The sequence below is a fragment of the Arachis duranensis genome, chromosome 5 (assembly GCF_000817695.3).
Source record: "Arachis duranensis cultivar V14167 chromosome 5, aradu.V14167.gnm2.J7QH, whole genome shotgun sequence".
NCBI classification, from domain to species: domain Eukaryota; kingdom Viridiplantae; phylum Streptophyta; class Magnoliopsida; order Fabales; family Fabaceae; genus Arachis; species Arachis duranensis.
In genome coordinates this window covers 20015599-20030083 of record NC_029776.3, presented here as the reverse complement: position 1 = coordinate 20030083, position 14485 = coordinate 20015599, and the positions used below count along the sequence as shown (strand labels likewise).

The window sequence follows — 14485 nt, the reverse complement described above, 5'->3', positions numbered from 1 at the left end:
TATAAGAACCTAATTACAATTCAAAATAATTAAATCAATAAAAAGTATTCTCGCTACTATTTAGTATTCTTTTAGCTATAATTTTCACTACTTATAATTCTAATATTACTTTTATTTTAATTTTTTATTTAATTTAATCTTTTTAATGAGATTAATAGAATTACAATATAAAACAACAACAAAAACTCCATAAAAAAGAAATAATAGCAATAAAAAAACCTCATATATACAAAAAAAACAAATAAGAACTCTAAAAATAATAACATACGTGAGAGTATCCGAGAACAAATATTACAAAAAAATAAAAATAAAATAAAATTTATGATACAAATAATAAAGAATAAAATTGATAAATAAAAATAATTTCTTTAATTAATAGTCTAATTGAAAATGTAAATACAAAAATTACAATTTTTAATTTTTGATAATAAATATATGTTACATTATAGAATTACATTTGTGTTTAGAATAAAAGAAATAGTCAAACCAAAAAATAAAACTTTAAACTAAACTAAATATATAATTTAAAGTTACTAATACTAAGTGCTTGTTTTCGCGTCATTATTTTAATAAAAAATTTTTTTAATGACAAAAGATCTTTTTTTATTTTTTAGTGTGTTTGACAAATTTTTAATAGTAAAAGTAAAAGTATTAGAAAAAAATATTTTTTGAGAAGCTGTAATTTACATTTTTTTAAAAGATCTTTTTTCTTAAAAAAAAAAAGATGTTCTTCATGCAATAAATAAACAAAAAGTACTTTTATATTGTTATACCTAAAAATACTTGATAGATAAAAAAATCTTTTTGCATGGAATACCAAACATAAAATTACTTTTACTTTTTTATAAGATTTAAAAAAAATAACTCAAAAAAATCTTTTCTTAAAAGTTCACCCAAACAACCCTAAACCAAACACATATTTTATATCTTATCATTTTTTTTATAATTGAAGATTTACACGAAAAAAATTGTGTACATGAGTACATCCATTCTCCCTCTAAATACAATTAAAAATCTACACAAAAGAATATGTAACACTTAATTAATACGTAACGCTTAATTAATTAATATGCTCACTGCCATTTATTATTGCTGGATAATTTTAATATTTCTGTCCATTCGAATTACAGTTAGTATACAGTAATTTGATTAAAATTAATTTTTAATTAAAAATAAGTTAGTATTAATAGAGTTTATGTTTGACGATTTTTATATTAAATTAAGTTGTAATAAAATAAATATTATTTAAATTATATTATTCAAAGTCATTTTGAGATTAAAAAAATATTTAGTTATTCTGTTAGTTTTTATAGTTTCATCAAATTCGCAATTAGATTATTGTATTTTTTTTAATTGTATTTCTACACTGTTCAATTAAAAAAAAATATAGGACCTCATTATAATTTTGGTAAAATTATAAAGACCAATAAAATAACTAAATTAATAAAAATATTTAAATTTTAGTATTTTTTTAATACTCAATATCTTTTAGTATTCTTTTAGTTATGATTTTCACTCTTTATTATAATTCTAATATTATTTTTATTTTTATTTTTTATTTAATTTAGTCTTTCTAATGGGATTAATAAATTACAATATAAAAAAAATAGTAGTAAAAAACTCATATAAACAAGAAATAATAAAAATTCTAAGAGTAATAACATGTACCAGAGAATACTAGAAAAAAAATATTAGAAAAAAAAAGCAATAAAATTTATGATACAAATAATAAAGAAAAAAATTGATAAATAAAAAATAATTTTTTGTAATTAATAGTTTAACTAAAAAAGTTAACACAAAAATTACAATTTTTAGTTTTTGATAATAAACATACGCTAAACTATAGAATTACATTTGTTTTTGAGATAACAAAAAAAATAGTGAAACAAAAAATAAAACTTTAAAACAAACTAAATGCACATATGAAATTATTTTTTTTTCAAAGACAATGGCATATTATTTTATTACTAAAATAATTGAATTTGTCCAAAATTGGACTTACAATTAGAAATTGGGGATCTCCCATAATTGCTAAGCAAGCGAACAGAGCAAACAATAGCGTAGCTTCAACAAAATTGAAAGGGAAGCAGAAAATCAAAGATGGACTTTCAAGGATTAGGGCTCGACCTTCTCTGTGGGTGATGATTCAGTTCGTTGCAGAGCTTCAGGACCGACTCCACCACTGCATTGGGAAGGCTGTTGGTTTGTTCAAAAACTCTCAGATTTCTCCTTTTCCACACGCTCCAACAGGTAATAGCCAGGATATTGAGCTCAAAATTTTCATTGTGCTGTTGTGCTATATTTTCTTTCATTTGTGTCCACCACTCCTGAAAGGTCATCGTTCTTTGCAGCGGTAATAAGCAACTAATGGGCATTCTTTTCCACACTTCCTGAGCCTCAGAGCAGTAGATTAGGCAGTGGGAGGTTGATTCCTCTTCCCGGTGGTAGACGGGATACTCCCCCAGCGTTCCTGGAAACCTCTGGTGGATATTTTGTAAGACTGGGAGGCGGTCATGCAACGACTTTCAGAGGAAGATCTTTATCTTATGAGGGATCCGGAGCTTCCATAGTCCCTTCCACAAGGGGCTTTGTCTGAAATGGTCTGGGCAGCTTTCGATTGGGCTGTGGAAGAAGTTGTAAGCCACTTTGTACCCTGACACAACAGAGTATTGGTGTGTACTACTCAAAGCCCAATGTAACTTGTCTTTATTTTTCCCCAATTGGATTGTTAATATTTGATTACTAATGTCCACAGGAAAAAGCTATTGGATGAGTTGTTGGTTCCAACTTCTCTGTTCTTAATTTATTAAATCCTTCACTCTAAATACTGGTAGTGTTGTGTTTTGTAGGTACACTGCTGGAGGTAATGTGCAGGGGTATGGCAGAGAAAGCCATAGCTCGTCAACAATTTGGATGTCTTCTCCGGTGCCAATTCCTCATTGAAGCCCTTTCTCCACCACTTTCCTGCCTTCGAGGACACTCCTCCATCTCCAGGAAGGTAATACTCCAACCTCTGCTTTCATTACATCAGAGTATTTGAAGTACTTACTTTTGAGGATTCTGGCGATGAGTGAGTTAGGATGAGTAATTAATCGCCAGCACTATTTTCCTAGGAGAGCAAGATTTTGGGCCCTGAGATCTTTTAGTCCCAAACCTCCCTCATTCTTATGTCGAGTCATAGTATCCCAACTAACCCATTGCATCTTCCGTTCTTCCCCCTTTTGACCCCACCAAAACTGAGTTAGGATATGGTGGATTTCCATAATCAGAGAATCAGGCAATCGAAAACATGACAGAGAGTAAATTGATATAGCATCTCCTATAGCCTTAATTAATACATGTCTTCCACCCACCGAGAGGAGGTTGCGCTTCCAATGCTGAGCTTTTTTCCGGACCTTTTCTTTAATTAAGTTGAAGGTAGCCCGCTTGGATTTATTAACCGTAGCTGGGAGTCCAAGATATTTATCCTGTGTTCCAATGTGGTCAATGTGGAGAGCATGAGCCAGTTGGCGCCGAGACTCCATTGGAGTGTTGTGACTGAAGAAGATTGCTGACTTGCTCAGGTTTACCTGCTGGCCGCTGTAGCTTCGATAATGCTCCAATAAGTCCAGAATTCTTTCACAGTTTGGTGCTGTAGCTTTGCTAAAGAGGATTGAATCGTCTGCGAATAACAAGTGGCTGACTCGAGGACACCTCCTGTTGATCTGAATTTCTTGAATCAGTCTGTTTTGCTCCGCCTTGTGTAGCATAAAGGATAATCCTTCAGCGCAGAAAAGAAATAGGTATGGCGATAAAGGGTCTCCTTGTCGGATACCTCTATTTGGTTTGAAAAAACCAAAAGGTTGACCTTCCACATTAACGGAATAAGAAATAGTAGTGACTAACTCCCGGATCCATCTTATCCATCTCTCTTCAAAGCCCAGTTTTTCCATAATGAACCACAATAATCCTACTCAACTTTGTCATATGCCTTACTCATGTCTAGCTTAATTGCCATTTCATACTCCAGCCCTTGCCTCTTGTTCTTAAGATAATGCATGTACTAATGAGCAATAAGGATATTATCTGAAATAATCCTCCCTTTAATAAATGCACTCTGAGACTGACTAATCAAGCTGTTCATAATAGGTTGGAGTCTGTGAACCAGTACCTTTAACATGATTTTATAGATAACCATGGAAAGACTGATAGGCCGAATTTGGGCCATACTGCTGGCATCTGGAACCTTCGGAATAAGGAATATCCGAGTATGGTTAAATCCCATAAGAATCCTCCTTCCTGCGAAGAAATTCCGCACAGCTCGAAAGACATCTTCACTAACAATATCCCAGTAATGTTGAAAAAAGTTAGCTGTCATGCCATCTTCACCTGGGGCACTCTGAGGGTGGATGCTGAATGTTGCTCTTTTGACTTCCTCCCTAGAAACTGGTCTACAGAGCCGTCGGTTCATGGTAGCAGTGACCTTAGGCTCCAACTCAGTAAAACAAGGTGCCAGATCTGCATGGCAGGTGGAGGTGAATATATTCTTGAAATACTGTTCAGCCACATTTGCAATGTCAGCATTTGTGGTCGCAACATCCCCATTCTCGCTAATTAGTCTCCATATTCGGTTTTGTCGGGCTCTAGTCTTAAATTTCTGGTGGAAAAATTTTGTGTTTTGATCCCCCGCCTGGAGCCATTTAACTCTAGACTTTTCCTTCCAATACATCTCCTCATCGTGGTAAGCTATCTCCAAATCACGCTCCAACTCGATCATCTCCTCACCACCATGTGTCCCGCTGGCTCAGATACCCTCAATTTGCTGGAGAAGCTCATCAATTCTCACTTTACTGTTTGACCTGCTCCTGTTCTGTCATGCTACAAGTCTGTGTCTACATTTCTTGAGTTTTTGGGCGAAGCTATACATAGGTGAACCCCTCACTTCATCTCTCCACGTATCCTGAATAATATTCTGAACCTCAGGAACCGCACACCATTGCTCCTGGAATTTGAACCGACGTTTAGATTGCTCATGCCTCAGATTTGTGTCTAGGAGTAGTGGTGCATGATCCGAACCAGATTCAGAAAGTCTCAAAACAGCTGCGTTTTGGTATTTCTGCAACCACCCATTTCCAGCGAGCACTCTATCAAGCCTCTCCTGGATAAGGTCTCCTCTTGTTCGTCTATTTGACCAAGTGAACGGCCTACCAATCATACCAATGTCCACCAGTTCACAGTCATTAAAAAAGTTATTAAAACATGCCATGGAAGCTGGAGATTTCTCATTTCTGCCCTTTTTTCACGCTGGTTTGTAATGGTATTAAAGTCTCCGATGATTGCAACTTCCCCATGAACCTGTTGCAATATTAGCGATAATTCTCCAAACTGCTGTGATCGAATCTGGTCATTAGTACTTAAATGAACCCCAAGCAAACACCAATCATGATTCGTGACCTTATCTTTAACTATGATAGCAATGAAAAAATGGTTTGAATTGATAACTGTTACCTCTAAACCTTCCTTCCATGCTATTACCAATCCTCCTGCTGTTCCTTCTGGATTGACTAGGCTCCAGTCTTTGAATCCACATCCTCTCAACTTTTGCTCCACACTTCGAGAAGGGTTTTTTGTCTCGCATAAAAACACAATCTCGGGGGAGTGAGATCGAATGATCCCTTTAAGATTGTGGACTGTCAGGGGTCTCCCCAAACCCCGACAGTTCCACATTAGGATTTTCATGGCTTCTTGGATGCCATATTGAGGGTGGCATCTCCCACCTTTGCATTCTCCATGAGTATATTCTCTATGCATATTCGCTTATGATTCCCGTCGTTTTCTTTCCCTTCCAGATCCCGTTTGCCACCAATGATTGGTATTGCTTGGCTGCTGCCCTGACGGGCCTTTTGTTTCAGTTTCAATGCCTTCTTTGGTTCTGCCATTTGAACATGAAAGCCTGGGCTCCACAGTTCCATATTAGTAGCAGAGGTAATGTCTTCGAGAACTGGTGGGTCCACGAGTACATGCTCCACTATGGTCTTTCGGTGGCCCCTATTTTCTCCCATTAGATTAGTGCTGCTGCTGCTGCTTGTATTGAGACTGCTGCGTTGTTGCTCCAGGGTATTAACTTCAAGTTTTGCAAATCCATCAAGTAGCCATGAAGGGACTGGTTTCTTTGTTGGTTTTGGGGCTAAATGCATATGTTGTTTATCATTGCCCTGATTATCTTCCTTCCATATATCCACCCTCCTTCCAACTTGGTCAGCTTTCAAATATTCTCCCACCAAATCTTGGTTCAGTTTGTTACAGGCTGCATCCTCTAATAGAACACTACATACCCTCGCACTATGCCCAAGGTGAGCACAGTACGTACAGAAGATTCCAATGCGTTCATACCTCAGCCCCACCTCCACCAGTCGTTGGGTCGGTCCTTTCACCTTGAGGCTATCTTTCACTGCCTTATCCCCATCAAGCATAATTTTTGCTTTCAGTATCCAAGATTCTTTGCCTCTGACTTGATACATTCCTATCTCCATAAGTTCTCCCAGTTTTTCGCCAAGTTTCCGCCCAGCTTCCAACGTCTTATAACATTCAGGGACACCCCAAAATTGCACCCAAATGGAGAATGTTGAATCTGAATTCTCGTCAGAATTTTGTGTGTCATTCCATTGTCGCACATGAAGGATGTAATCCTTGAATAGCTAGGGGATCCTTTCTCTATACGCCGCATGTCTTTCTCTTCATCGAAGAAGAACTGAAGTTGATTAGTCCCTTGATTGACTACTCTGAACCCTATTGGTTTATCCCAGATTGCGGATAGTGCATTCTCCATAGTACCCGCAGAGATTTTTTGTGCCGAAAAAATTCGACCTGTTAAGCTCTTTGTGCATGCCTTTACACCATGAGAGATATCTGTCTCTTCTAGTACTACTATATCTTCCTCACTCTCCTCACTGTCAATGTTCTCTACATTAGGATCTCTTCGCAAGTCATCCATGTTGCATCACAATGATTGGTGATTGATTTGGTGTAAAATTTATTGTGTAGCAGCCACCTTACTAGGCACAATGAAACCCTAGCAGAGCATCAGCCAACCCTAACAGAACACTTATTTTATTCTATTTTTTCTTACATTTGCACGATATGAAGTTATTAATACTAAACCACACACATACTTTATATCTTCTAATTTACACAAAAAAATATACATCTATTCTCTATTAAAATTGAAAATCTACACGAAAAAATGATTTATATCCATTCGCCCACTGAATATAGACAGAGAAAATAAAAAAAAATATGTGGATATATAAAAACACTATAAGAAGGTGGATTTTTGTGTGCTTAAAATTTTTTATTTAATTTATCTAAAAATAAAAATAATATAAAATAGACTTTTTTTTATTTTTGAATCTTACATATAAATATTAAACACTATAAGAGATATCACAATGTAAAAATATATTTTTTAATTAATTAATTATTTAGTGATTATCTTTTATTTATTTGATTTGAATATGTAATTTGATCGATTTCTATTGTTCTTTCTTTCAAATTAAATACGCTTTATGAATAATTCTTATTTTTATAAGAACCGTATAATATAATAAAAATGCAATAAGATGCTATTTATTTTTAAAAAGAAAATGATATGGGGTATCACATGCTTTAATTTTTAGTTTCAAGCTGCATGCAAATAAGTGCACATACAGAAACTTAACAAAAAAATTAAACTATGACTAATAACAAAGACAAAAATAAAAGCCTCAAACAACAATTAACAATAAAATAAACAACGCATGCATGCATAAATGCTAGGATGGGTACATGCATGATGATCATAATTCAGAAGCTCGCTACTATTAGTTATGACGAGTGTATGGTTCAAAGGAGGATCCTCCTCCCTGTTGCAACATGGCAGTGTAGCTATAAAATTGGTGGTACGGGATCTCATCTTGAAATGCTTGATGATGATTATGCATTTGAGAGTTTTGAAACAGTGACGAGAAAAATATCGGCAACGACACTTGCATCGGCACATGCACAGGCAGCCGCATCATGTTATTAGGAGTATAATTCCCCACAGTCACAGGGTCTTTATTAATACGAAGCTTCTCGAAGTGGCAAGTAACGGTCTTCTTCAGCTTCTCCAGCGCCACCTTATATTGCTTCAGTTTGGGCACACTCATCTCACCAACAGGAGCAGCCCACCACCACTTAGCCTCTGCCTCCTTCCGCCAGCGGTTCATCTCCTGCAACTGCTTCCTCTCCGCTTCGATCTCCTCGTTGATCTTCGCCAGCAATGTGTTGAGCTCATCATGAGCCTCCGTCGTGAAGTGGACGGTGGCAGCGTCCAGGTGTGGCGGGCCCCCACCTTCCGTGAAGCTTTTGATGAGGGCTTCCACGCTGGGGTGCCCAAAAGAATAGGCCTTGTTCCCCGGCGAGAACACGATGAGTGCCAACTCAACACCGCAAAGGGTGCTTAGCTCGCTCGCTTTCTTGAAAAGCCCACCGCGACGCTTTGAGAATGTCACTTGCAAGTTGCTCTCCTTCATCATCTTCTTCATCTCGATCTTGTGGCGACCTTTGTTTTTCTTCGAGCTTGAATTTGAAGCCATCCTTGGTGCCTGAAACAATTATTGCAAAATGATAAGAATGAAAGCACAAAGTTAAAACTTAAAATATATGTAATTAACTTCCAAGTTGTGAAATGGTGTAGGCATATGGTAGCAGAATGGATCATTTTATAGAGAAATTTCAACGGAGGCTATTATGCAACTGGCTATTAATTATTAAGAAGAGAATGTCTATCCACACTTTTATTAAAATTTGACTAATATTTAATTATTAAAAAAATTAAATAATTTTATATTATTATAGTTGTAATTTTATATTATTAAAAATATTAATAATAATTAATTGATAACTACAAATTATAAAATTTGTTGTCGGTTTCAAAAAACAGCCGCTCTCTGCTGTTTAGCGGCGATTCCCGTGACAGATTGGAGAGAAGCCGCTCATCCATCACCGTCTCTGCACCTCCCGAAAGTTTCTACGCTCTGCTAGCTCCTCTGCTTCTTCTGCTCCCTCTGCTCTGCCAGATCAGCGTAGCGCTGTGCGCGGTTCGAATCTGCAGTAGCAACACGAGCATTCTCCACCACGCCCGCCGCATGTTCTTCTTCTCCTTCTTCCTTTATTTCTTTATTTGTATTGTGCTTTATTTTTCTTCTTTTTTTCTGCTACGTTTTCACCTGTTTACAAGAGGAGAAGTGCCCCTCACCCATAACAAAGGGGTTCTTCTGTCCTTCTGCTTTGCACCTTCACTTCTGGTTTTCTCTTCATGGTTTTTTTTTTGTTCTATTTTTTGCTCACTCTGCTCTTAGGTTTTTCTACTAATTAAATTGATTATTTTGATTTATCCAAGAAGAAGAGAAAGCTCAATAGAGAATCCTTTTAGTATATTCCATTCAATATCAGAATATCTAAACCAAGTTGTAAATTGCAGTGAGAATAATTTTTACAAATATTTCTATAAATTTGTCATAATCAAGTGATAATACCCTTTGAGTTTGGAAATGGGAGCTTAGAAGATAGGTCATGAATCTTGGTTGATATTGAGACTATTAGGAAGTTGTTCATATCCTGGCTCAAAAGTTCAAGTCAGGCCCAATCAAGTTAAAGGACCCACCAATATAAAAGATTGGCTTCCACTGTCTGTCCGACCTTCTTTAAGAGGTCGGGTTCGACGTAGGCAAGCAACCAACGCCTATCCAAACGAGTAACCGCCTCCCCCCAAATCTCCCACCCACTTTTAGAAGAGAGATCTCAACAACCCTAAGATAAAAGGGCGGTTATCCACCATCAAAAATGGAACTACTTTAACAGTGGTTATTGGCTCATCACCTATAAATACACTAATCCCCTCAGGTATAAAAAGGTTCCAAGATACTTAAACCTGCTTAACCCCTTGCCGACTTTGGTATTGGTGTGTCTTACAGGTATCACCCCCACCCTTTCAAACACACAATTCGGCGGCGACTCTTTAATGCAGGAACAAGTTGGAGATCACCCACCTCAAACGTTTGGGCTCCATGTCACCCTCCGGTTTCAGGTAACCCCCGGAACAAAAGTAATCTTATTTGAACATTAAAGATTTGATAAAGAAACATAATTCTAATTAATATTGGCTAAACTGAATCTAAAACTCAAGACTTTCATTGATAAAAAGAGTATCCATTATTTCAATTTACGATGCTGATTATTAAAGGGTTAAGTACGATGTTAGTCCTAAGCACTACAAGAAAACACGTTTTTTGCTACGCTTTTAAAGCGTGGCGAAAAGCTGAAAAAAGCGTAGTGATAGCTTTTCGCCACGCTTTTGAAGCTATCGAGACGCTTTTGAAAGGGTCACCCCTATAAGGGTGACGATTGTTCTATCACCTCGCTTTTGGTGACCTATCGCCACGCTTTAAAAGATTGCTATGCTTTAAAAGTGTGTCAATATCCAGACATATGGCTACGCTTTTAAAATGTGCTCATATCGTTTCTATTTTTTGTATTTAAATTTGTTCTTAAAGTCTATTTTAGTTTTAAAATTGTTATTTAGACAATTATACCCTCACTTGCTGATCACCAATAAAAGCATTAAGCACTCCTCAGTGAAATTTGTTATTGTGAACAATGTGGAGTAGTAGATCACACATTGGCTTACATACTTCATCCATTCAACCAACATGAAAACAATAATAACTAAATTCCAAACACAATTCACCTAACTAAGCCTTACAATCTTAAATTTCAAACTATAAATTTCAAACAATATATGAGAATACTGACTGTGGTTGAAACCTGAAAGATGTAATTCTTTTCCAAATTGATTCACAACTTCAAATACAAATTCATGAAATTAGGACAAATTCTCCAATCAAACAATAAGCAGCACTGAATAACAAGGCAAACATTAGGATAAATTATTAATGAAATCTATGAATCAAGAAGCAAATTCAATACAGAAATTGAGAGCGTCAAAATGTCATACCAGGGACAAAGGAGAGGGTGGGTAGAGGTGGAACAACTATGACAAAGATGGTAGGCAGAGATGCTAAAAGAAGAACGCATGCAGAGACATTGTCATAGCGTAGGCGGCAGAGACACAAGCGACAATGCATGGGTTAAACGGAGTAGCAATACAGGATGAGGGTCAAATGGAGCAACGATGTCAGTGACGACGGAACTTCCTTCAATTACAGAGAAAGAGAAAGAAGAGAAACTTGTGAAGCTATTGCAGCAACATCGTCATCCTTCGCGCCGCCTCAAGTCTCTGCTGGAGCCCCCTTTGCGCCTCTCGCCGCGCCTTCCTTTCGGCTGCCGCCTCCTCAGGCACTGCAATTCTCCTCACTACCAAATTTGTCCTAAGGCACCGTTCCGCCGACCTTTTCCTACCAAAATCTGTCGATTTCACCTCCTAGTGTGAGCTCTGTGCGTTAGGGAAGACAAAATGATTTTGGGGAATGAAATATAGGAAACGACACCCAAGGTGTGAAATTGTCGTTAAAAACTTTTTTCTCTTGAAAAGACGATTTTAAAACCAAAATAGAGCTTAAGGACGAATACAATTGCAAAAAAAAATTAGGGACGAATTCGATTTTCAAATTAAATCTTAGGAACCAAAATTATACTTAACCTTAACAGTTATAATATTACTGATCAAAATAGTTTGTAATTATTTAAATATGTACGTCGTTTTTTTCGCTTTGCAATTTATACATCGATTTAAGTTGCAATGGAACTCGTGGAGGAATTTCATATAGGAGTAACTCGACTTAAGAAGAAAAAGTTGAAGTTTTAAGTTGTTTATTATGCATTTCTAATATTGGGAGATCACCACTTTATCACATTTGGAAGTCCTATTTTATACCTTGTTCTGGACAAGAATAATATGCTGAGAATTCGATTAAATGAGAATAGTACATTACCAGCTCTATTAATAGGTAACAGAAAAGTCATTAAAATAAATAAAAAATCATTATCTCAAAAAGCTGTCAAATCATGACATCGAAACGTACATTTGAGGTCGTACATGCCTAACGATTATTCCAGAAAAGGTATAATATAAGGAAACGAAAAACTCATGAGGAAAGAGATAATTCACACAATCATACTAAGTGCACTACTGAGTTAAGCTTCTTTGTATTATTATTTGCAGATTTAGCATATTGGACAAGTTAAGCATGGATATAAAATATGCAAGTAGATTGATGTCTTTTTGATAAATATTAATTACTATTTTGTTTGGAATTATTGGCAAATATATATTTAAAATGCTAACTGGATCTTTTAATATCTATTTTAATTAGAACTTTATTAGTTATTTTGTCTCTTTTCAGAATTTTTTCTATTATGCACAAATTTATTTAATAATTTAAATGATTATTCATGCACGAAAAAATTTCTATTGTGAATTTTATAGTTTTTGTATTTTCACTACAAAATAACTTTTATTTTTGCCAAAAGGGCAGCTCTTCTCTAGTTGCATATTTGGCTTTGAGCAATATTTTAATAAATTGTATATTCTGAATATTAGTCAACACTTTAAGGACTTACAAATTTAAACTTATAAGCATGCATAAAAGGGTTGCATTTTATAGCAAATAGACAACTCAATTTATAGTGTCCGAAACATGAGAGAAAAGACAACATGGCAAAAGTATTGTCTTAAGCACACCTCTAAAGCGTTGTTCTTTTTCAACCAAAGGCAACACTAATCAGGTGTTGCTTACAAAAGCGTTGCTTTTGAATCAGAAAAGCATTGCCTGTAATCTAAGACAATGGCCGCATTGGCAAGGAGTTCAAAAACATTGCTTTAAGTACAAAAGTGTTGCTATAGATCAAAAGCAACTCTTTATCAAATTTTTAGGCAAAAATTTTGAAATGTTGTCTCAGTCTGAAAATATTGTAGTGCATGGAGTATGTAAAGATGTGTTAGAAGTGCTAACTTCATGGCAATTTACATCAAGCCCCACATCATGAACTCATTTATGTGGTTCCGACAAGACCCTTTGCAAAGAGGGGGATGTATTTGTTAGGACCGTTTTCCCAAGGCACTGGGCAGGTAAAGTTCTTAATGGTGGCGATAGATTATTTCATAAAATGGATTGAAGCTATGCCATTATCAAGTATTACTTCAGCTCAATGTCGGAAATCTGTATGGCGAGAGGTGATAACGAGGTTTGGAATTCTTGAGGTTATAGTAACTGACGTGGCGAAAATTGGCAGATTAAGAATATTTTAGAAAAATGGCGTTGCAAGTACAGTTCTTAACCAGCAAAGATCCACTTGTCAATTTAGAAAAGAGTTGTCACAAACTTTAAAAATAAAATACTGGGAGTATGAGTCCCAAGTCGTCTCCCAACGAGTTGCAGGAAGATGTGCTATTTTATTAATCAGAGGTTTTCCAAATTGGTTTTGAGTTTGATAAACAGAAAATTAAATTAGAGAATTTATGTGATTTAAATAAAAATCTTGACCGGGAGAAGATTAATCAGAAGTTCTATCCTTGTTGGAATTTTCTCAAGATCAATTAATAATTAGTAGTTGTTTCTACTTAGTTAACCTTCAACGAATGAGGAAAAGTCAAGTTAAAAGTCAACTTCTATTCACAAGTCCTAATCCTCTCCCTTGGGAAGGATTAGAGTTAGTGACTAACAAGCCAACCAACAACGAACCAATTACAATTGAACTCTTGAGTATTCCAACTCAAGGTTCTCCTTTTAATCAACTCCCAATCAAGTTGGGAAACTTACTCCATTATCATAAATGTAGACTTCACAAAATTAAGGGGAAAAATAAAAAGAGACATGATAAATAATAATCAAAGAGATCAATTAAAAATAAAAATAGTCTTGTGTTAATGAATTCTAAAAATAATCCAATGTCAACTCTGAACAAATTAAGAATATGGAAGAGTAAATAGAAAGTGGGTAAACAAACTAGAATGACCAGTTTCGGAGGTAGACTCTTCTCAATAACCAAAAGCCAAAATCTTCAAATCCTAAATTATGAGTATCTAGAAAAAAACCTAGAGCAGGAGTAGTGATGAGCGGATAATTTGTATACTTTTTGGCATTGTTTTTAGTATGTTTTTGTTATGATCTAGTTAGTTTTTAGTATATTTTTATTAGTTTTTAGTTAAAATTCACTTTTCTGGACTTTACTATGAGTTTGTGTGTTTTTCAATGATTTCAGGTATTTTCTGGCTGAAATTGAGGGACCTGAGCAAAAATCTGATTCAGAGACCACAAAGGACTGCAGATGCTGTTGGATTCTGACCTCCCTGCACTCGAAGTGGATTTTCTGGAGCTACAGAAGCCCAACTGGTGCGCTCTCAACGGCGTTGGAAAGTAGACATCCTGGGCTTTCCAGCAATATATAATAGTCCATACTTTGCCCAAGATTTGATGGCCCAAACCGGCATTCAAAGTCACCTCAAGAAATCCCAGCGTTAAACGCT

At 35.8% G+C, this 14485-nt stretch overlaps 1 protein-coding gene across 1 annotated transcript; it reads right to left on the bottom strand.

Moving 5' to 3' along the window:
* Positions 1–7838: 7838 nt before the first annotated feature.
* Positions 7839–11144, bottom strand: LOC107488596 (agamous-like MADS-box protein AGL61). Its single transcript, XM_021142425.2, has 3 exons — positions 11015–11144; positions 10907–10917; positions 7839–8603 (listed from the first exon to the last, which is right to left on the bottom strand). The coding sequence occupies exons 1-3, from the start codon at positions 11142–11144 to the stop codon at positions 7839–7841; spliced, it is 906 nt and encodes a 301-aa protein (XP_020998084.2).
* Between the last annotated feature and the right edge of the window lie 3341 nt (positions 11145–14485).